The sequence below is a fragment of the Motacilla alba genome, chromosome 2 (assembly GCF_015832195.1).
Source record: "Motacilla alba alba isolate MOTALB_02 chromosome 2, Motacilla_alba_V1.0_pri, whole genome shotgun sequence".
Taxonomy (NCBI): Eukaryota; Metazoa; Chordata; class Aves; order Passeriformes; family Motacillidae; genus Motacilla; species Motacilla alba.
In genome coordinates this window covers 256251-279255 of record NC_052017.1, presented here as the reverse complement: position 1 = coordinate 279255, position 23005 = coordinate 256251, and the positions used below count along the sequence as shown (strand labels likewise).

Genomic DNA, 23005 nt, shown 5'->3' with positions numbered 1-23005 from the left:
GCTCCAAGCCCCATCCAGCCTGGCCTTGGACACAGCCAGGGATGGAGCAGGCACAGCTGCTCTGGGCACCCCGTGCCAGGGCCTCACCACCCCCACAGGGAAGAACTTAATCCTAGTATCTAATCTAAATCTTCTCTTGTAGTTTAAAACTATCACCCCTTGGTCTGTCACCATCTGCCCATGTAAAACATCTGAAATTGCATTTTTTACTGGAAGTTTTGGTGAGTTATTTGGGGTCTGCCTGTGCTGGCCTCCTCTTTGCTCTGAGTTGTGGAAACTTACACAAAGAGGCATAAACCTCCCCTGTCCTAGGCATCATTCCTCAGTGTCCTCTCTGTCTCCTGTGGAACAGGCCAAGCTTTCCTGTGTCCTTATGTTGGTCCCTGATGTGCCTGGGATTTGCCTCTAGTTTTTGCTGTTTGTCACTGGTCACCTCTCACTCCTTGTGTGGCTGCTTGGGCTCAGACTAGGTGCTGCTGCCACTCCTTCATATTTATCCTTATTAATCTGACCTAATTTCCAGTTTCCCTGTGCATGCCTTCCTGTGCCAAGCCCAGTATGGAGCTTGGGTGAGCCAAATTGATGTCCTACCACACTGGTTTCTTCTGCACTGGGATGATTTCTGTGTGCACCATCACTGCTGCTTCAGGGGCCCAACAGCTTTTTGTAATCTTTCTTTTTGTTTTTCCTTTTTCCTTGTGGACTTGCTTCCAATAAAATCTTGCCTTTGGAGTCTGGTAATCATAGAATTCCAGAATGGTTTGTGTTGAAAGGGAGCTTAAAGCTCATCCAGTTCCACCCCCTGCCCTGGCCAAGGACCCTGTCCACCAGACCAGGCAGCTCCAAGGCTGGTTCAGCCTGGCCTGGAGCGCTCGCAGAGGCGGGGAGTGCACAGCCTCTCCGGGCAGTACCTGCCTTGCTGGAGCCTCTGCAGCTGCTGTCCTTCCCCCCATGGACTGTAAGAACTCAGGGACAGTCTTTCCTGCCCTGCCTGCTCCCATCAGCTTCCCTCGGAGCGGCAGCTGCAGGGTGCTCTGGTGGACCAGAGCAACACCTGGAAGTTGAGTTGGGGAGAGTCTGAGAGAAAATCGGGGACAAAATGACACGTGGCCTGCTGTGAGTGAGAAATGGGCATGGCAGGAGGTGCCCAGCCCCTTGGCAGGTCTGGGAGGGGATTTCTGGGGATGGGATTGCACAAGGTGTTTGGGGAGCTCTGGTGGTGAGCGGTGAAGGAGGAGACCGAGATACTACTTGGAGGAGAAAATGCCTAAATGTGTGTTGGGCCTGCTCAGGTGGTTTGCAGGCTCTGTGGGGTTCGTGGGGTTCAATTTCAAGCTCAAACTTTGATACTGGAGTGTCTGTTCTGTTAGTGGCCATGTATCATGAGCTGATAGATGGTGCTGCCATCGCCCTGTTCAGTTTAGCAGCTTTGCCATCCAGCTTGGAAAGGTCTTGGATCCCCATTCCTGGAGGGCTTCACACCCTCCTGGGGCAGCAACTGAAGGGAGCCCAAGCACTGCTTCTTCAGTCGGTTGTTCCAGTCATTAATTCCTCCAGCTGATGATAGCTCCCATTTAATTCCCAATTTACATTCATCTGTTTTAAAGTTCATTTTCTCACTTGTTTCTTTAGATTAGACTAAGTAAAAGTTTGTTACCTGAACATTGTTCCCTAAGAAGTTTGCTGTTACTTCATCATCAATTATCTCTTCATGTTCTTTTTGGGAAGTAAGTTGCATAACTCTCACTAAAAGTCTCTTCATGAGTTCATTTTTTGTGGTCTTCAAAGAATTTTTATGGCTGTTCCTTATCAGTGTTCCTAAAATGAAAACCATCAGATTACAGGCAGTGTGCTCCCACTTGACCCAGCCACAGTTCGATGAACTGTAAACCCAGTTCCTTTCTCTGCTGGCTGCTCTTTCTTATGAAATCCCAGAGTCTGGGTTGGGAGGAACCTTAAGGGTCATCTGTGGCCTGTGTGCATTAGAGCTGTGTGTCCATCTGCTGCTTCCTGAGGGGCTGGTGAGGATCCACACTGCTGGTTCCTGCTCTCCCAGTCGTTTCTCCCAGATTGGAAACGGCCCCAAAAGGACATGATCTGTGCTTTGGGGCCGGGGGATCTGACTGTCCTGGCACTCCTGGCGTTTGCCATTTCACCTCTTAGAGCTGGCATAGTAGAAGCGTTTGCCCAGGTGTCTGAAGCTTCCCAGCAACACTGGTAAGGCTCCAGGAATCCTCTTACCTGTTGATGTGGATCTCTGGCTCTTCTGAGCCTGGTGCTACTGTGTTTATTGTAAATGACTTTGCAGAGGGATGGTTTGTAGAGGGGGTGTTGGATGGGAATGGGTTACACGATCGTGGAAAGATGAGCAGAGTTGTTTGTGTCATGGAACCATGGATCGCTTTGGGCTGCAGGGACCTTCAAGGTTGTCCAGTCAAACCCTGAACAGCAGCACCTGAACCACCCCAAGGAGAGCAGTCAGCTGTAACATGAATTTTTGTTTAAGAACATCCAGTTCCATTACTCCATCCCCTTCCCAGAGACTGGTGTCAATGCGGGCTGCTGGGGGCTCGGGGGGCTCCCCTCCTGGGGACCGGTGTCTCTGGGACAGCAAGGGGGGCTGGGGGGTCCCCTTCCCATAGGCACTGGTGTCAGCCAGGGCTGCTGAGGGGTATGAGGTCGCTTTGCTGTCTTCCAGCCATTCCTGAATATCCCTGTTATTTCAGTATTTGTTAAAAACTCGCATGAGCAGGAGTGTGAGGTCACTCTTCCTCGCTCTTCCTTGCACCATTGTATTCAGGTTGTTTGTGCCTTTAATTTAAAGTTATGTTTTTTGGTGACATCTTTAGAATTGTTTCTGCTGATGGCTTTGCCATTCTCCAGGTGTCTGTGTTTGCTCTTCCCGAGCGTCCGTGCCGGCGCTGTGGTGCTGAGGCCCAGCAGAGCCCTGGCCCTGCTGTGGGGAGCAGCTGTGGCTCCCCGTCCCTGCGGGTCAGTGCTCGCACAGCCGCTTCCTGCTGCTCTCAGCATTGTTACAGACTCCTTTCCTGAAGCCTTCAGCTTCCTACACCCTTTTTGATGCTTCCTGCCTTCAAGATCTTATTGACATCTGTTTCCTCCTCTTTCTTCCTGCTTTTTACCCTTTTTTGGGCAGTTTGGATGTCACTTGCCTCCAGGCAGGTTTGGGAGTTTCAGCCAGGTTGCTGTCCTGGTGTTTTTATGAAGTGTTGGCATTTGGACTGTCTGATCAGTTATTATGGAAGTGTAAAAGCACAGACCACAGCCAAAGCCCCAAATGGGGCTTAGAATGCTGGAATGGTTTAGGGACCTTACATCCCCTTCCATCCTACCCCCTTGCCATGGTCAGAGACACTTTCCACTAGACCCGGTTGCTCCAAGCTGTGTCCAGCCTGGTCTTGGATGCTTCCAGGGATGGTTCAGCCACAGCTGCTCTGGGAACACCCAGGTTGCCCTGCTTTCCTCTCCAGGTGGCTCCAGGGTCCTGCTGCTGCTCCCCCCTTGTCCCTGGCTCCCACTGTGCCCATGGCTGTGTCTGGTGGGCTCCTCACAGTGCTGGCCCTAGTGCAGCGTCCCTTCCTCTCCTTGAGCTAGTTCTGCTGGTCCCAGAGGCCAGATTTAGTGCCAGATTTAGGTGGCACAGTAAAACAAGAGCAGTTACTGAGGATTTGGGTTACTTTATTATGGAAGTAGGTGCTAAGCAGCTTTCTCTAGGTGAGGAGGGTGCAGTGGTCAGGGGGATAGGGCAGGTCTGGTCCCCTCAGTCCCCCTGCACCGAAGGACGTGTCCCTGTGCCCTGGCCACGTGGATATGGCACTTGGGAACGTGGTGGTGGCTTTGGCAGTGCTGGGGGAACACTTGATCTTGATGGTCTCTGCGGGTTTTTCCAACTTTAATGATTGTGTGATTCCATGACAAGCTGTGCTTCTGGCACAGCCTGGCCTTTGGGCTGCGCCGTGCCCGGGGCAGGGGATGTTGAGGCTGATGAGTGGCTTGTGGGGCACGGGCTGAGCCCTAGGCCGGCTCTCAGAGCAGGGCAGTGGCAGCTGTGGTCAGGCTGAGGGCTCCCTGATGCACAGCGATGGATGAGAGCCCCCGCAGCAGGGGGGACGGGCACGGCACCCTGCTCAGCGTCCGTGGGGCACCGCTGAAGCTCTGGGAGCCCCTGCCCACGGCGCTGCCGGCTCTGCCCGCTGCCAGGGCCCTCGGGGAGCAGCAGCGGCGTGTGAGCAGGGCTGCGGCTGGGGCTGCTGCAGCTGGGGCTGCTGCGGCTGGGGCTGCTGCGGCTGGGGCTGCTGCGGCTGGGGCTGCTGCGGCTGGGGCTGCTGCGGCTGGGGCTGCTGCGGCTGCAGGTGCTGGCCCGGCGTGTCCAGGCTGAGTCAGGCCACGCTGTGACTCAGCCGCAGGCTGCTGTGCCGCTGGCACTGAGTGCGGGCGCTGGCAGCCCTGGGAGGGACACGGGAGCAGTCCAGCTGCGCTGGGGCGTGGGGGTCCCAGCAGGAGCCTGGGAGGAGCCCGGGCCGTGGGGTCTTGTGGGTGTCCTGCAGCGTGTCCCCTCCACAGCAGCTCCCCAGTGCCACGAGTGACATGGAGCAGCGGCAGGGCTGCCTGTGCCACACGAGGAACTCGAGTGGTGACTGCAGGGTTCAGGGTGGGCTCAGTGGGTGACTGCAGGCTTCAGGGTGTCACAGGCTCAGTGGGTGACTGCGGGGTTCAGGGTGGGCTCAGTGGGTGACTGCAGGGTTCAGGGTGGGCTCAGTGGGTGACTGCAGGGTTCAGGGTGTCACAGGCTCAGTGGGTGACTGCGGGGTTCAGGGTGGGCTCAGTGGGTGACTGCAGGGTTCAGGGTGGACTCAGTGGGTGACTGCAGGGTTCAGGGTGTCACAGGCTCAGTGGGTGACTGCAGGGTTCAGGGTGGGCTTAGTGGGTGACTGCAGGGTTCAGGGTGTCACAGGCTCAGTGGGTGACTGTGGGGCTCAGGGTGCCACGGGCTCAGGATGGATCAGAGGTCACAGTGGCTCAGCCGTGCTGGTACCTGTCTGTAGAGGCAGTGTGTGCAGCTGTGCTCCGGGAAGTTCTCTCCAGAGGCTGGAGGAGAGTCTGGCCTGGAGCACACCCTGCTTTCATGGGACATCAGCTGGAGAAGTACTTTCAGCCCTGGAGCCTCGCCAGTCTGGGGGGAGCATGGCTCCACATGTGCTCCTGATGGAGCAGGCACTTGCTGTGTCCCACAGACTTGGTATGGAAGATGACATCCTTCCAGCTGCCCCAGGTCTGGGCTCTTGGAGCCGGGTTGGAATTTTCTGTGGGTGGGAAGTTGCTTTCCTTGAGGTTGAACATCAGCGTGCAGACCTGCAGGAAGGGCTTCAGGAGTGCGTCTGTAATCGTGGCAGGAGTGTTGCTCATGGCCAGGTGTCCATTGTCTTCCAGGCACGGGCTGGGCAGTGGAATGCACGTGCCATGGAAAACCCCTCTCCGTAGCACGTTGCCCGCTGTCTGACTCTTGGTCTGTGTGGTGACACACGATCAGAGCTGGGCTGAGCAGTTTCAGTCCTTGGATGGGGCGTAACAGCCAGGGGAGGCCTGGGCCCATCAGCTGATGGTCCTGCTGACCACAGTGGGGCCAAGGCATGGAGCACGAGGACGGGATTTTGGGCAGTGACCTCTGTCAGTGGACCCCTGTGGTTGTGATAGACCCCTGTCTGGTCAGAAGACACAGGGGCAGCTCTTCTCTCCTCTTGTGGCAGATGTGTCTGTGTTAGCCGAGAGCTTCCTAGGCACAGGGAGCTCCCCTGATCTACCTCAGCAGCTTTGCTGATGCTCCCAGTGTTGCAGTTTACATTGTGGTGTTTGCAAACCCAAGATATGAGTCCGAGGAGTTACGTGGTGTGCTGCCAGGTCCTTCCCAGCTTTGCTTTCAGGAAAGGCTCGTGGCTGCACGGTGGAGTGGGGAGGGACTGGGTACCCTGTGCCAGTGATGGTAATTAGCACCTCGGCTCCACGCTGTCCTTGGCTGACCAGAACCACTGTGGGGCTTTGCTGTGTCAGGGAAAGGGCCTGCCCTGGGAGGCACGGGGCCAGTGCTCCCTGCAGTGCCTGGAGCCATCCCGTAATTCCCTGAGTGACTCACGAGCACGTCAAGCCTTTCCTGCTGCTGGGCACTGGGGAAGCCTTGGTCAGCAGGATCACTGTGTGTGCTCCAGGATCGGCTGCTGACGGACAAGTCGGCACTGGACTGAGCCCCTGTGAGCCATGAGCTTCCATCCCCTGATGTGCTGACGTGGGAAGCTCTCTGCAAACCCGACTGGCTGCTGCAGGAAGCAGGAACAAACACCTGAGTGTGGCTGGCTGTGGTGCTGGGGCCAAGTGCGGGGCAGTGCTGTGGGCAAGTGCCATCTCCTCTCCTGGTGCTGGGGATGAGAGTGTGACAGGTTTAACAGTTAAATTCCCAATGCTGTAATTGTCGTTCCGTCGAAGTCTCTAATTCTGCCGTTTCCATGGAAATAGAATGATCTTGTGATTAAGATGTGAGGCTGAGGTGGCAGCTCTCTGGTCCTTGGGAGCTGCAGGCCCCTGTTTGCTCCCAGGATTGTGTCCCTCTGTGAGGGGAGACACACAGCTGCCCTTACACAGCAGTCTGGGTTCCTGCCCACAGAAAGGTGTCCAGGAGCCCTGCCTTGCCCCAGGGATCCTGGCAGAACCTCCTCAGGTGCACGGAGCAGTGGAGTCGCTCCTTCTGTGTCAGCTGAGTGGGTTGCCCTCTATGGAAACCGTGGGATCCAGAAGTGGGGGAGTTGGCTAATACAGTGTCAGGGGTGGGGGTGACATCACCTGAGTCTGCTCCCCCAGGCTCCTCGTCATCGTCAGCGGTCTCAGGCTGAAGGAGGAGTGATAAGTAGGTTGGGTGACTTGGGCACTGGAAGTGCTGATTTCTCTCCGTGCTGTGGGAGAGCCGAGGGTGCTGGATCAGATCTGGAACTGTAAACCACAGATGGCTGGGGTTCAGCTTGAGAGGAGGAGGAGGAAGAGCTGTGATGGGACCCACTTTAATTCTGGCACCCTCCTGCACAGGGTGGTGGTGCCAATGGGACATGGGGCTGGTGGGGCTCAGCAGGGCCTCTCCCTGCAGGGCAACTGGGCTCTGCAGGGCAGATCCATTCTCGGGAGGCTGTGGACCTGGGATGTGCAGCCGCCTCTCCCAGGTCCCCAAACTCTCTTATCTGGCCTTGGCATTTCTCCTGCTTCCCTGTCTCAGGTAATGCCTTGGAGAGAAGTCCTGCCGTCACCATGGTCACAGAACCCAGAACCTTAAAGCTCATCTAGTCCCACCCCCTGCCATGAGCAGGGGCACCTTCCACTATCCCAGGCTGCTCCAAGCCTCACCCAGCCTGGTCTTGAATACTTCCAGGGGTGGGTGTGGTAGCCACAGCTCCTCTGGGAAACGTGTTCATAGAGTTATTGAGAATAACCCCAGGATTTCATCTGAGAAATACTGGGTCTGGAGATGCAGGAAACACTTGCTGGGCCCCAAGCAGAGCCCACTGTGGCTTGGCAGATCAAGGTCTAGAGTGCTGGGCTCCAGCCTGGAGCTGGGAGGTTGATCAGCTCTTCAATCCCTCACTCAGAGCTGGAAAAATGTACAGCTTTGGCCAAGCTGCCGTGTTTTTCCCCAGCCTGCTTTTGGGAAGCGTCTGAATTGCTTTTGCTGAAACTTCTATAAATACCATCCCGATGCAGCGAGCGAGCATGGAAAATGTCAGTGGGAATGTGGGTTTGGCAGCCTGGCCTCGCCGCCGCGGGGACGGTGTGACAGCCCCAGCCGTGGCCCTGCTGGGCTCGGCGTGTGCACGGGGCGGGGGGCACGGGCCCCTCCTCGTGCTGCTGCCAGGGGGGCTCCAGGGGCTCCTGCCCCCTGCCCAGCCTGAGCTGCTGCCCTGCTGTGCGCGGGCTGTGCCTCTGCTGCTCCCAGGAAGCCATTCCGAGCCCAAAGCTGCGTCTTGTGTCTCTGCAGCCTCGCGTGGAGCTTTTGTCCTTGGCTTTGGCCGAGCGTCCTTTGAGTGCGTGTCCGCTGAGCAGCCCTGATGAGACATTTCACAGTGATGCTTTATGTGAAAAAATCCTGCTTTGGACCTGCTTAATTGGATGTGATGTCCCCAAGTTCCTGCTTCAGAAGAAACAGTGAACAAATTGTTCCCTAGTGGCCTCCCTTTCTTCTCCCGGCATGGAAAACTTCATTCCCCCTCTGCCATCTTCCTCTCCAGGCTCCCTGTGCAGTACCTGTTCCTGTCCTGTCAGTCATCTCCTGCCCCTCTTGGTACCTGGTGAGGACTGTGGGTAAGGACAAGAGTGTTGGGTATTCCCTCTCTTGTTCTCCATTCTTTATCCAGTAATGGCTGGCACCCTCTTTGCTCTTTGGTTGCTGCTGAGCAGTGAACCGATGTTCTCAGAATCATGGAGTGGTTTGGCTTTGGAGGGACCTTAAAGCCCATCCAGTTCCACCCCACTTCCACTAGACCAGGTTGCTCCAAGCCCCATCCAGCCTGGCCTTGAACACTTCCAGGAATGGGGAGCCACAGCTTCTCTGGGAAATGTTTTCATAGAGTTGTTGAGAATAACCCCAGGATTTCATCTGAGTGATGAGAACTTGCAGCTTATTTTTCCAGATGTAAAATCAGAATTGTTTCTGATGATTCCACTTCTCATTGATCACCTGCTGTTGTGGCAGCTGGACATTCGGGATTTTAAGGTCCTTTTGCCACTCATTTCCTTTGTTTCTGCCTCCTTGAGTAATGCTTTGAGCTTGCTTTGTATTGTTCTCCCTGTGCCTGTCATACACCCCATACTTGTTCTGTACCTTCCTCCCCTGGAGTGCCAGGGCAGCACCGTCTGTGAGAGCTGTGTGACCTGGCCAGCAGGCAGGCAGAGCTTGGAAACCGTGGGATCCAGAAGTGGGGGAGTTAGCTAATAAGGTGTCAGGGGTGGAGGTGACATCACCTGAGTCTGCTCCCCCAGGCTCCTCGTCATCATCAGCGGTCTCAGGCTGAAGGAGGAGTGATAAGTAGGTGAGCCGAGCCTTGCAGAGAGCCCCACTGGCTCTGTCCCTTCTCACTGCTCTCCCCAGCCAGCAGGCAGAGCTCCCTTGAGCTGAGCCTTGCAGAGAGCCCCACTGGCTCTGTCCCTTCTCCCAGGCTCGTCCCAGCCAGCAGGCAGAGCTCCCGTGAGCCGAGCCTTGGAGAGAGCCCCACTGGCTCTGTCCCTTCTCCCAGCTCTCCCCAGCCAGCTGCCCGTTCCCTGTGTGCCTGTGGCCAGGGCAGGTCTCCTGTTTGCCAACCTTCCAGCAGCACAGCATGGCAGAACTTTGCAGCCTCGTCCTCCCAAAGCAGAGTTCTCCCAGGGAGGGATGCTGTGGTCCTGGGGAGCACACCATGGTGCTGGGGTGCACACTGTGGTCCTGGGGTGCATGCCGTGCTCCCTGGCAGCCCTCCTACCGCCGTGGCTGCCCTTGCTCCCTGGCATCCCTTCCTCTAGCCTTGGTGTCTCAGTGCTGTTCATTCCCACCTTGTCCCCAGCACAGCACGGAACCAGCTGCATCTAGAGAGCCCGCTGGAGGTGTGAACCCCACAGCCTTGCCCGGGGCTCGCTGCAGGCACTGCGCAGGTGCCCCAGTTGTGCCGTGGATTTTGAGGTGGGCAGCAGCACACAGTGAGTGCTGGAGTTACCAGCACTGGTGGCGTGGTGTCACCAATGGTACCGGTCTGGTGCCAGCCCTGGGCATCCCCAGGGGGGTTCCCAGCAGTGTTTCATCTCCACCAAGGTCATCTCTTGGGAGCCATCCCAGCCCTTTCCTCAGTAGCGGATTGCCTGCGGATGGGGAAGGATGTTCCCTGTCCCTCACAGCCCCCATAATGCCCTGGCAGTCTGGAGCAGGGATGCTGTTCCTGGGCAGGGTGTTTGTTTGGGTAATACTCACCCCTCGCCATTTGGTTTTGGAGGCTGGTGTCACTAAAGCCAAAAAACCAATAAAAGGATGAGCTGCAGGGCTTGAGAGAACACGAACAGCAAATGCAGTAATTCCAAAGAATGTCATGTTTGTGCCCAAATCACATAAAGCCCCATTAATGAGGGAGGCTGTGCCAACAGCCAGCCTGGCACATGGAGCGGGTGGTGCATCCGGACAGCAGGACTGGCACAGAACTGATCCTAAACAGAGGAAGAGTTGGTGTTACGGAGCACAGACCAAGGGTGGAAGCGAGCAAAAGAGGTGGGACACGAGCGGCCATTGGCATCCAGCTGGTCAGTGCCTACTGGGAATTGGGAGGTTTGTTGGGAACAGGGATGCTTTTAGCTGTGACGGTTGTCTGTACTGTCTGAAACACAGGGTGTGGGGAGCTGTGCAGTGCAAGCATCTCCATCCCTGCTGGGAGAGGTGGAATCCTTTCTCTGGGACGGTTGTTCAGTTCTGAACAGCAGCTGCCAGAGCCAGGTGTTCTCAGAGTCCCAGCTTTGGGCAGCTGGCACCCAGAGCTGGCTGCAGAGCTCCCTGCGAGCTGGCTGTGAGAAGATGAGCGAGGTTGGAGTGGGCTAATGCTCTGCCAGCCTTCAGCAGGATCTGTGGATGACTCAGGTATTTAGGATACAGTTAGGCTGATACCGATTCCTGAGAGAGCAGTGGAGTGCCTGACATAATCCGAATTAGTGGAGAATTAGAGGAGGGAAGTGGGTGCTGAGTGACGTAGTTTGATGGGATCTACTTTCCATGACATTGAGAACAGTTCCCGAGCAGTGGGATTAGTGAAAGGTGTTAGTGATTAAATAATACCTTGAGGCTTCTTTATGGTATTGGGTTTAGTCCACAGTGACCTCAGGAAGGAACTGGAAGAGTCAATGGTCAGCATGAGATGTGTGGAGTGGCCTAAGAACTGGGGCCCTCAGTGTGTAGTTGTGAATACAAACTGGGCTGAGGCAGGTTTGGGGGGGATTCCTGGGGATCCATCCTCTCCTATGAGCATTTAGTGTCTGTATTGGATCCTGGAAAAATCATCAAGAATTCCTGCCAAATCCCAGGTGTGTGAGGCGCTCAAAGCCATCCCCTTCTGCCCGACCTCATGGGAAGTCGGTTTTGGTGCTGGGGAATTCGAGGTCTCCTTTGTTGCACTCTGTGGTGGCATCAGGCAGGGGTCCCACTGTGACTCAGGCAGCTGGGACCCCTGGGGCCCTGCTGGGACCCCTCGGCCCTGCAGGGACCCCTCTGCCCTGCTGGGACCCCTCTGCCCTGCTGGGACCCCTGGGGCCCTGCTGGGACCCCTGGGCCCTTCTGGGACCCCTCTGCCCTGCTGGGACCCCTGGGCCCTTCTGGGACCCCTCTGCCCTGCTGGGACCCCTGGGCCCTTCTGGGACCCCTCTGCCCTGCTGGGACCCCTGGGGCCCTGCGGGGACCCCTCTGCCCTGCTGGGCCTCAGTGTTGCTGGGGAGCCACGAGGTGCGGGCTGCTGAGGCCGAGGGTGTGAGCTGGGCAGAGTGAGGCAGGGACTGGTCCCTCCTGGGGCCCTGGCGTGAGACGTGGCTCCCATTCCCAGTTGGGAGGATGAGCCTGCAGGCTGAGGCGTCTGTGGCTGCAGCAGGGAAGCCTTGGGGCATGGTGGGAGCAGAGAACAGGTGCAAGATCTATCTGCAGCTTCCATCCCCCCTTCCGGCTGCGGCTTGTGGCTTTCAGTTGCTGGGCTTTTCTGCTGTCTGTGGTTGGTGGTTGGCCTCTGTGCAGAGGCCTCAGGGAGGAACCCAAAATGCCTGAGTTAGACACAGGGAGGCTCTTCGGGCCACTGGTGTCTGTAAAGGTGAGCACTGATGGAGATGGTTGGTGTGGGAGGCTGCCTCCGGCAGGGGCTGCTCCAGGGGTCACAGCTGGGACCCTCGTGCCGAAGTGAGAGCAGGAGCAGCAGACATCAAACCCTTGGTCAACCTGGAGCAGGGGCTTTGGCTCAGCATCCCTCCGGCTGGGGCTGCCTCTGGCTTTCTCCAGGTCCTGGGGGCAGCACCTGAGGTATGAGTGGCTTCATTGAAATGGATAGTCTTACCTAAGTGTGTGTTCTGAAGGTGAGTTCCACGTGCCAGGTGGCATCTGCTTCTTTAACATCTCAAGGTTGACATTTCCTTCTCTAAGTCCATTGCTTGTGAGTGTCAAAGTTCCATGTGGGTCTGGGCCTGTGCACCATGAGGGAGCTGGAGAAGGCTGTTGGGGGCTGAGCAGTGCAGTGCCCCTGCTCCAGGTGGCATACAGGGGTATTACTAACACTGTTCTCACAACTGGCTCTTGTTGTTTGCTGCAAAACAACCTCTGCCTGTGTGTGCAGATGCTGTTAGTCACCGAGCTCGCCTCAGAGGATGACGAGGTGGGAGCAGCAGTGACACGGTGTTTGTTGGGGCGCTCAGGCCCACGTGAGCATCCTGTGTTGTTGTCAGCCTTAGTAGCTTTGTAGCTTTTGTTTTGAAAATACTTCCTTTGCCTGCTCTGTTGTTCCTGAGCAGGTGCCTCTGGGAACAGGGCAGAAGGATGGGATGTTTCCGTGGCTTTAATTGTTCTGCATGTTTTCCTAGGGAGGGAGGAGCGGTCTTGGAGAGCTTTGGGAAGCCCTGTTGGGAACATCCCTGTGGGATTCTGGGCTGCTCCCCTTTCTGTGGAGCTTGATGACCCTCCAGTCCTACCTTTTGCTAGGGTCGGCTCTTCCCAAAGTTCTTGTGTTGTTGTCTGCGATGCCACGTGTGCAGAGCAGAGGTGTGAGGGCAGGTGGTGTGTCTGGTCAGGTGTGCCTGCCTTGGAGGCCCAGGCTCCCTGTGCTGCTGGGAGCTCTGCTTGCGGGTGCAGAAATGTCCTGTGTCTGCTGGGCACAGGAATGTCACCGCAGGGAAGGAGCTCCACGGTCCAGCTGAGGGACAGCTCTGTGACCATCCTTTGCAGGCTGCTGCGGGGTCTCTGCCTTTCTGTCAAGGCAGGAGGGATTTTCCAGCCTCCTCCATCTCCTGCCATGTCCTGCTCCTGACCTCCGTGTGGATTTTCATGTCCTCTGAGTCCCATTGCTGCACTGTTCAGTTCTTAGTTTCACCCCGTTTCTATTTTTCATGCCATTTCTTCTTTCGTTTGCTGCTTTTGGAATAAACTGGAGGATTTTCACTGTTTAAGTGATGGTTATGGGAGAGATTTTAAAGTGAGGCTTGAGGACCTGAGGAGGTCTTCTTTAGTCCTTTGCCTTTGGATTTCAAAATCCCGAGGAGATTTCACAATGTCTGGCCTAGTCATGCTGATGCTGCTCATACCTGCATCACCAGTGGGGAGCTTGGGAATTGGGAACATCCTGGTGCCTGGAGACAGCCCTGTTCCATGGGAACAGCTGTGTGCCTGGACACGGGCTGGTGCCTGGGGCCAGCCCGCTGCGTGGCTGGCAGCGTGGCGGGGCTGCGGGGTCCTGCAGTGCAGGTACCAGACTGCCTGCAGATTTAGTCAGGGTGCTGGTATGGACGGCTCTGCACGCAGAAGCGCCCCGAGGTAGCTTAAGGAGCAGAGGTGGTTGCTGCTGCCTTGATCTAGTATTACACCCTGTGGGTAACTTCCCATTATCTTCTGGGGCTTCCCTGCGGCACCAGGGTTGGGACCAGCCTAGGAAGCATCATCCCTGCATCTGTTATCCCTACATCTGCCTTCCCTGCATCTGACTTGCATCACTGTGGGTGCAGGATCTGCAGCATGGCCGCCTCCTCAGGGTCCATGGCAGGATGCCCCTCTTCCAGGCTGGCAGCAGCTGCTCGGCTGCTCTCCTCGGTGGACAGCAGCGTGGCCGTGCCCTGTTTGGGTGACCTGGGCCTGACCTCGTGTGTGGGAGGGAGGCGTTTACTTCAGTGCTGCATGCCGGGGTGGGGGGAGAAGGTGGCAATTTCCTCATCAGCAGCTCGAGGTTTGCGGCAGGACCTGAGCTGGGGGTGTGCAGTGTGGGAGGAGGGAGGGAGCTGCTGCTGGAGTCGGGCTCTCCTGTGACTGTTTCTTACTTCCCAGCTGGTGTTAACTCTCTGCTGCCTGGGCCTGTTCCTGCTCTCCATGGAAACTGCCGGGAACAGCCGGCTTTGAGGCACCTCTCTGGGCAAGAGGCCTCGGGAAGCCTGTGAGGAGTCAAGCGCAGGGCTGTGCGCTGCAGGGTGGGCACAGGGACGGGCAGGGCAGGGCACGAGGGTCCGGCTGGCAGTGAGGGCCTGTGCCAGAGCTCGCCCCTGGAGCAGTGCCTCGTTCCTCCGTCCCGAGACCCCGGGCTGTGCCGGGGCTGGGGTGGGTGGCTGTTCTCAGCGGAGAGCAGGAGGACATTGTGTCTTGGGCCCAGGGTGGTTCGGGTGACCAGAAGGGGCTGTTGGGGTGCTCGGGGTGATTGGAAAAGGTTACCACAGTGGAGCTGTGTGCTGTGCAGTGGTGCTGTGGAGGGTGCTGAGCCTGTGGCAGGGCTCAGCGTGAGCGCGTCTCTCTGCGCCGGGTCAGGGGACGCCTCTGTCTCCTTCTCCCTCCTCCTCCTGCTCGGGCCGAGGACGTCTGTGGCTCCATCCCGGCCCCGTGAGGCCAGCAGGCAGGGGCTGGCCCCCGCCGCCGCCTGCGAGTGACGGTGCCGCTGACGCTGGCAGCGTGACGCGGGGCTGCGGCGCTGCACCCCAGGGCCGGGCCAGCGAGCCTGCGCCCCCGGACGCTCCGGGCTGAGAGCCTCATCAGTATTCCTGCTGCATGGCCCGGCTGGCTGGAGCTGGTTTGCGGAGCCCGGCAGCTCCAGCATGGTTGTGACACGGCGCTCGGGGTCCTCCTGCAGCTGCGGGCAGGCTGGGCTGCCATCCCCGGCGCTGCACAGAGCGCTCCTGCTCCGCTGCTCCAGCTGCACAGCATGTGCCGGGGCCCTGCGTGCCCTGCAGCCTGGCACAGGCGCTGTCCCTGTCCTGCACCCTGTCCTGACTGTCCCTGGCAGTGGTGCTTAGCCTGCAGTCCCACCACCAGCACGGTCTGCGCGGGGCTGGCGGCCTCGGGCACTCGCAGCCCTGGTGGCACGCAGGCCCGGAGCTGGCTGGGCTCTTCATGTGCTCCTGGTGTGCCGCTGTACCTGCCCTCTGTGCGGGCACTGGAGCTGTTGGGTTCCATGCTGGGAGCCTCATCCCTGCCCTGGCTGCCAAGGCAATGCTGGTCCCTCATCCATGCTGGATGTGGGGGGCTGCGGGGGGCCCCCAGACTCAGGCCCCTCTGCAGAGGGACAGCATTTGAACCCAGGAGGGACGGTGAGTGCAGGTCCCATCCTCCCAGCTGGGCATCTCCCTGGCAACAGAATCGCCCTATCTGCAGATCTCTGGAGCAGCAATACTGTTTGTGTCTGGGGGAGCACAGGGCTACCAGTGCCAGTGGGTCAGGGAGAGCAGTGACACCAGTGTCATGGGGTCTGGGGAGCACACTGGAACATTTGACCATGGTTTAAACTCCTTTTCCTTTTCGGGGCTCCACCCTGAATGTCACAGCAGGGCCAACCAGCACTGGAATGTTCCCTGGCTCTCAGACTTTTCCATGCAGCTGTTGTTAAGCCTCCCATGGATTATATTAATTTCAGCCAGATGTTCGTGGCCATAACATTTGTACCATGCATGTGACTCAAAGAAGGCCTAGTAAGGGACCAACTTGCTTCTATCCCCAGGCACCTGCTCTGGGTCAGGTTGCCAAAGCCCTGCTGCTTCCCAGCTCTGGGAGATGCTTCTGCAGCCCTGCATAGCCCAGGGGACTCTGGCCAAGATGCTGCCCACCAGCAGCTTGTGAGCAGGTGAGCTGTCACCTCTGCGTTAGACATAGCTCCAGTCCAACCCAGCATGGTTATGGTTGAGCTGCCAGAGAAGAGGCACATTAAAGGCATGTGGGGCGGTTCAGTGGTGGCTCTCCTCAAACCCTGGTGTTTTCTGCTCTCGTTCTCAGAGCAGTTTCTCCGTCAGTGGAGGGCTGAGGCAGCTGGAGCCCATCTGCTGCCGAGACTGGCGGGGTTTGAACCTGCCCTGGGATACAGATTCCCAACCTGTGCAGGTGCCCTGCAGCCCTCATCTGCAGGACTTGAATCTAAGGCTCCATTTTAGCCTATTTTAGATGTCTTTTGGAATAACGTTGAGGGGATCATGTCAATCTGCATATCAATGCACACAGCATTTGGAAACCTTTGCCATGAAACAGCCTAATCAGGAAAGAACAGTGTTACGCTGTTACTGTGGTACAGACCAGTATCTTACTGGGATGCAGTGGGACAGATGTTGTGTCTGTAATTCTTCTTAGGCCACTGGAGGTTCCAGTTGAGTGTTGTGCCCGGGTTCTGACTCTGTGTTTAAGAAAGGTGCAGACAAACTACAGAGAATTGGGAATGCTTTAAAAACACAAAGCTTTAAAAATATGATCCTTGATAGGACAGGGAAGGGATGCTGTCAGCTAAGGGGAACTCTCCATGTTTTCCCGTAGGTTTAATCAGATTTTGGATGGGATCAAAGGAGGAGGAAGAGCTGGAGCAGGAAGGAGGTCACAGGCGGGAGGGGGCTCGAGGAGGTCGTGGTGCTGGAGGGGTCTTGGAGTCCAGCATATCCTGTCCTGCCTCAGCAGGCAGCACAAGGTGCATCATCTCTCCAGCAGACAGTTTGTGATTCAGCGACACCTCACAGCCAGAACCTGCCAGAATATTTTAAAAAGCTGAGACTCATGTGGAAGGGGAACCATCTGGTGCTGTTGCAGTATGTGTTAAACCCAGGGTTTGGAAAGAGATGGATATAGACGGTCCAGTCTCCCCACAGGAAGAACATTCCACCCCTGGGAGCACAGAGCTGTGCCAGGCACGGTGGACAGGAGCTTGTGAGGGTCCTGACCTGGCTGCCTGCCCAGAGGCACGCACCTGTGCCCGAGGTACCCCTGGCGGGTCAGCTCTGACAGCCTGGTCCCCGCAGCCAGCGCTGTCTGGTGTTCAGGACTTTGGAAGCCATTCCCTTGTGATTGCTTCCTGCAGAATTCCTCACTGAGGCTGCAGTGCGGCTGCTCCGGGAGACGGGATGGCAGATGCTGTGCGCGCGGGTCGGATCCCGTCTGGCAGTTCACGTGTTCCCGTGACCTTGGCACAGATGGCACAGCTGCGGCTCTGGCGCGCTGGCAGGCGCCTTCTGCTCCGTCCCGGGCACAGGTGCCCGTTGTCACGGGAGGGAGGGCAGTGGGATGTGCCCACTGTGCCCTCGGGACACGGCCGTGGCGTGGGGAGAGGCGGCTCTGAGCTGCAGCTCCGTGCGATGGCCAGCGGGTACCGGGAGGGTAGGGCTGGGGCTGACACCTGAGCCAAGCCCCAGGAGAGGCTCTGGGTGGGACCTCTGCTCCTGCATGCCGTGATGGGATCTGTGGTACTGAGGGGATGGGAGGGGAGGTGGGTGGTGGGATCTGTGAGTTTGGGAGAGGAGGGAGAAGGGAGAAGGAAGGGGCTTGGCCGAGGCTGTGCAGTAGGGAGGGGAAGAGCTCTAGGTGGGGTTTGGCTGTGTCCAAGGCCTGGGTGCATCCAGAAAACTGGAGAAGTAAGGATGAGGCCTGCTGTGGAGGAGGATGAGGGCTCAAAGACAAGGCACAGTCCGAGAAGGTGGTGGGAGTTTGGAAGAGTCAAGGCAGCAGAGTCAAAGACTCCTGTATAAGGAGGGGGAAAGGGAGGTGCTTGATGTTAGGGTGTTCCCTGGAGAGGCCTGGAGAAGACCTCGGCTGGCTCAGCAGACAGGGCTTTCAGTAAGGTAAAAATAGTTTAAGGGGGAGTCAGGCATCTTTTTTTTTCTCCCCAGAGGGAGCACAGATCATACTTGCAATGTGAAGGAGGAAAGCCACGGAGAGGGAAAAGGTGTGGAGGAAAAAGGAGGAGGAGGAAGAGAAGGAGGAGGAGGAGCGCCCTGGGGTGATGCTGGAGAAGGGACTGCAGGCAGCAATGGGGGTGCTGGGGAAGAGGTGGAGGCGGTGCCACAGTCGGGACTCCGGTGGCCGAGGAGGAGGGTCATGCTTAGGGATGGTGGGTTTGGTCAGAGGAAATGACCGCCCCGGAACGAGACAGGAGTGAAGCTCTGGCTGAGGTGGTCACACTTCACCTGGTGCCCTCTGCCTTGGGGGAGCTCTGGAAGCCAGTGCTCCTGGGAGAGCACAGACTGGGGGGGTCTGTGCAGACCCTGGGGGTCTGTGCTCCAGGGTGTGGGTGCTCCGGGCTGCCCGGGCCTTTGGGCTCCATACTGACGGTTTTCACGTGTCCCCGAGCACAGGGCGGCTGTTGGGCATCCCGCAGCTGCTGGGGGTTCGCTGCCCCGTCGCAGGTGTCAGAAAGGTGCGAAGGCAGAAGGTGGCTGTGTCTGGTGCAGGGCCGGCGCGGCCGAGCCGGGGGTCCTGGCAGGAGCGGGGCAGCTCCGGGCCGGGCTGAGGGACGAGCGGCGGGACTGCGGCCGGGGAGGGCAGCGGGGGGGCGCGGGGATGCCGCAAGGGGCGGGTGCAGCCGGGGCCGCCGAGGGCGTACGTGTTTGCCGGCAGCGGATGCCGGTGCCGCTCCCGAGCCGCTCCCGCGGGTCCCGGTGTCGCTGCCGGTGTCGCTGCCGGTGCCGCGGGTCCCGGTGTCGCTGTCGGTGTCGCTGCCGGTGTCGCTGCTGGTGCCGCAGGTCCCGGTGTCGCTGCCGGTGCCGCGGGTCCCGGTGTCGCTGCCGGGGGCAGCAGCGGCGAGCGGGGGCGCAGCGCCCCCTGGCGGACACGGCCGGCCCCGCGCCGCACCGGGGCCCCGCTGCCGGCCCTGCCCGGCGGTCGGTACCTGGCAGGGCCGGGCCGGTTCTGGTCCCGGTGAGCGCCCCGGCGCAGCCCGGGCAGGTTCTGCTCCCGGCGCTCGGCGCCGCTCCGACGGGCTCCGGGCCAGTTCTGGTCCCGGTGAGCGCCACGGCGGGGTGCGGGCGGCCGGGCAGCGCCGCCGCTCCCTGGTGCGGGCTCCGCCGCGGGCACGGGGCGCGACCGAGCAGTAGCGGGCACCGGCGCCGCTCTGCCCCGGGGCCGCGGCCCCGCGCCTCCCCGGGACGGCGCGGCCGCCGCTGCCCGTTCCCCGGCCTCGGTGCCGTCGGTGCCCGCGGAGGGCGCGGCGGGCGGGGCGGCCCCGGCCCCCGCCCCATCCCCATCGCGGCCCCGGCCCGTTCCGGGGCGGGCCGGCCCAGCCCCGCGCTGGCGGCGCCGAGCGCGGCCCGGACATGCGGGCGCGTCGTGGGAGCCCCGCGCCGGTGGCGGAGAGCGGCGGGCGTGGGGCCATGGGGCAGCCCCGCCGCTGAGCATGGCCGAAGGCTGGCGCTGGGCCGGGCCGGGCCGGGGCGCCCCGCGGCCGAGCCCCCGCCGCGCCGTCAGCGTCTGCGAGTCGCTGGACTTGCAGGGCGTCCCCGCCGTCCAGGCCGCGCTCGGCGCCGCGCAGCAGCAGCGCCGGCGGCCCAAGAGCTTCTGCGCGGCGGGGAACGGGCTGCCCGGGGCGCTGCTGCCGCCGCCGCCCCCCGCCCGCGCCCGCGGCGGCCTCCTGGACCTGCTCCGGCTGCGCTCGCCCCGCAGGCACAGCCCCGAGGGACACGGCGACGGCCCCGACGAGGCGCAGCGCCCGCGCCCCAGCAGCATGACCTTCCTGCCCGCCGCCCGGCCGCCGCACGCCGCCGAGAGCCCCGGCTTCCTCCGGGGGGGCTCCCTGTGGGGCAGCCGCCGCTGGAACCTTTTCGGGGGCAGCGGCTGGAGCGGCTCCAGCCCCAGGAAGAACTTCAGCTCCCTGCGGAAAAGCTTCAGTTTCCGCCTGCGCCGGGGCCACGAGCTGCGGCGCTCGGAGTCCGGGGGGCTCCTGCGCCCCACGCGCCTCCGCACCAAGAGCGAGGGCGATGCCAGCTCCCTGCACACCTGCCCCAGCAAGCGGGACCTGCTGTACCCGGAGCTGGCCAGGGTCGGGGGCCGGCTGCACACCGACCCCGTGCAGACGGGGGGACTCTGGAAACTCCTCACGAGCCGCTTCCGACGGCGAGAGCGCGGCAGCACCGGCAGCGTGTGCCCCAAGGATCCCCATGGCAGTGTTGGGCCTGTCCTCCTGGGTGGGGGTCCTCTGCGGGCTCTGGGTGAGTAAGCGCAGGAGCGGTGCTGGGCTGGCCAGAGCCCCCTGTGCCGGCGGTGCCTGCAGGGATGGGGGGCTGTGGCCTGTCCCAGCTGGGGTTCTGGGCTGTGCGCTGGCACCTGGTTGTGTCCCGGTGCTCTGCAGGGTTTGCGCTGGGCCGCAGTGAGGTGAGCGTTCACAGATTCGTGTCGTGCTCCGGTGCCCTGGGCACTGCCATCGTCAGTGGTGCTGGAGCCGCCGTGCTCTGGCTGCTTGGAAGGATGTGCTCCGGCGTCTGGTTCCCTTGCTGGCCACACACCTGGAGTCAAGCACGTGTGTCCCATGTCCTCCCTGCCCTGGTGGTGTCCCACCAAGGGCAGGGTGGGCCAAGCTGTCCTGCCCTTGCCCCACAGCATTGGTGGAATGGGGAGAGGAGTGCTGCTTGACTCCCAGGCAAGTGGGAATGTTGGGGAGGTTGCCAGAGCAGAGGCGTGGAATGGCACAGGGAGTTGGGGAGCCCAGAAATGTGTCAGTACCCCTCTCCTGTGAGCGGCTCCCTGGTGCCAGGCCTCGTCTGGGGGATGCTCAGCCCCGGCCACCCCTGCTAAGGTCCTGCACTGGGGCTGAGCAGAGACCACGTGTTTGGGAGTGCAGGGACCCTGACCGGGTATGGGGCAGCCTGCAGAGAGCAGGCATGGCATTACCGCTGATGGGACAGGTCCCCACGGGGCTGGGCATTCCACGGGCACTGGCAGCTGGAGCAGCTCTCAGGTGTTCGATTCTCTGCTGTTGGTGGGGAGTTCTCTGGCACCAGGGCTTTGTGGGGCCTCGGCTGAGGCTGTGCTGGTTGTGCCTCTGTGCCCTGTCCCCTTCCGGGCCCTGTGGAAGGAGCTGCGGGCGAGCCCTGTGTCCTGGCAGGCCGGGAGGCGACAGCAGCATCCAGAGCTTTTTAAGGCATGGAACGCACGGAGCTGGGGGCTGGGCCAAGCGCTGCCGCCCGCTCCCGGGGCCTCGCTGCCTTCCATGGCTCTGCTCCGCATCTGGGTGCTCTGGAGGCACTTCTCTGCTTGGCCTGTGTGCCAGAGGAATGTCTTGGGGCTGGCAGGCTCTCCAGGGAACCCACCTGCTCCCGAGGAACCTGGCTGCTCCTGAGGCTGCGGCTGTGCGGGGCAGCATCATGCCTGGACGTTCCCCAGCACAGGAGCAGCTCTGCAGCTGCCCAGGGAGCTCAGGGGCTCCATCCTCTGGCCCCCTCTGTCCCTCGGGCTCGCTGTGCTCCAGGGGAAGGTTCTGGAGGCTCCGACGGATGCGGGGCTGCCCATGTGCCAGGAGGGCACACGGGGTGTGCCGGGATGCTGCTGCGCTCCGGGGGTTCCGGTGCTGGCAGGGCAGCCCGGGCTGTGTGCCGCTGCCGGCTGGGTGGCGGGAGGTTCCCAGGAGAGGGGAGGCTGCGCTCATGGCTGGGGAATGTGGGTGTATGCGGGCAGGGAGGGCCGGGCCCTGCCCCTGCAGCGAGGGGCCTGTTCCTGCTTGCCGCTTCCAGTGGGAGCTGCGCCAGCAGCAGCCGGCCCGGCGGCCGCATTCCCAGAGGAGCAGCCGAGGTTGAGCACTTGGTTGGCCTCCTTGCCTCTCACCTGGCTCCTCCATGACACAGGTAGGAGCTCCCTTTGGATCCATCTTTGGGAGACCCTGCTGAGGCTGCTGTGCAGAGTGGCGTGGGCAGCTTGGGATCCCTGCAGCGGTGACCAGCCACTGCTTGTTGTGGGGATTAGTGTTTGCCACCGTGGCTCATGCTGCAGGCAGAAGCTCAGGGATTGACCTCTCCAGGCTGCCATCAACACTGTGGCTCCTGGCAGGAGCCCCTGGTGCTGCAGAGCTCACACCGGGTTCAGTCACACTGAGAACACCGTTCATTACCTGCCTGGTACCTGCACAGTCCCTGTACCCACCAGCCCTGTGTCCTCCTGGGCCAGTGAGGTGGGAAAAGGCAGTGGTGAAGGCTGCACAGTAAAGCAGCTGCTGCTTGTCCTCTCTTGTGCTCCATCTCCCCGCTGTCTCTCTGCTCAGAGTGTGGGTCCATGGCTTCCTCGGGTGGGAGCTGTGGGTCTCAGAGGGGCTCAGCCTTAGTGCTGCTGCCACGGGGCTGCTCAGGAGGTCTCTGCCCCATTCCTGTTCCAGTCTTGCAGGCCCATGGTGTTCAAACACCTGCTTGATGTCCCACAAACTTTGATGCTCTTTGTGGGCGCTGCCCACCTTGCCCTGGGAAAGCTGCTGGTGCAGCCCCAACTTGCCCTCCTGGGGGGTGCAGCTGCAGCTGCGGTTATCAGCGCTTGGAAAAGCTGGATGTAGGAGTCCCGGCAGACAGCCAAGCCAGCGCTCTCTCTGTTTCCAGAACCTGGAGTGGTTTGTTTATGGCACGCTGTGATACCCACCCTGCACCACGATCTGCATCCAGATAGACCCACAAAAGCCAGGGGGTCGCTGCAAGTGCTGCTCCCAGCCCTGGGGGGGTTCGGCTGGGATTGAGCAGACAGAGAGGTGATGGGGGATTTCAGGGCTTGCTACCCAAAAAAGACACAAAAAACTGATCCTTGTGTAATGAGCAATGGAGGGCAACAGCCCTTGGGACTAGAGAGCAAAGTCAACACGGAGTCCAGCCAGCTTGGACTGACCCAGGTGATCATGGTCAGTGGTTCAGAGCATTTCTAGGTATCCAGGTGTTGGCTGGTGCCATTCCAGAGAGGCTGTCTAGTAGGCCTGGTCTTGGGAAGACTGGACTGTTTTGGAATTGAAGATGTCTCTGTGCATGAAGGGACTGTGTGATGGGTGCAGCATCTCCGATGGCTCAGGAAGCATTCCTC

At 60.0% G+C, this 23005-nt stretch overlaps 1 protein-coding gene across 3 annotated transcripts in view; it reads left to right on the top strand.

Annotated features, from left to right (window-relative positions):
• AGAP3 (ArfGAP with GTPase domain, ankyrin repeat and PH domain 3) overlaps window positions 1-23005 on the top strand; it is a 104054-nt gene that overhangs the window by 11255 nt on the left and 69794 nt on the right. Inside the window, exon 1 of one of the 3 annotated variants that reach the window (XM_038126993.1) lies at window positions 19265-20169. The exons of the other annotated variants lie outside the window; for them this stretch is intronic. Within the exon in view, the coding sequence (XP_037982921.1) occupies window positions 19359-20169 (811 nt within the window). The 5' untranslated portion in view covers window positions 19265-19358. Of the gene's footprint in view, window positions 1-19264; window positions 20170-23005 lie in introns of those variants that run through there. 3 annotated transcript variants of the gene reach the window in all.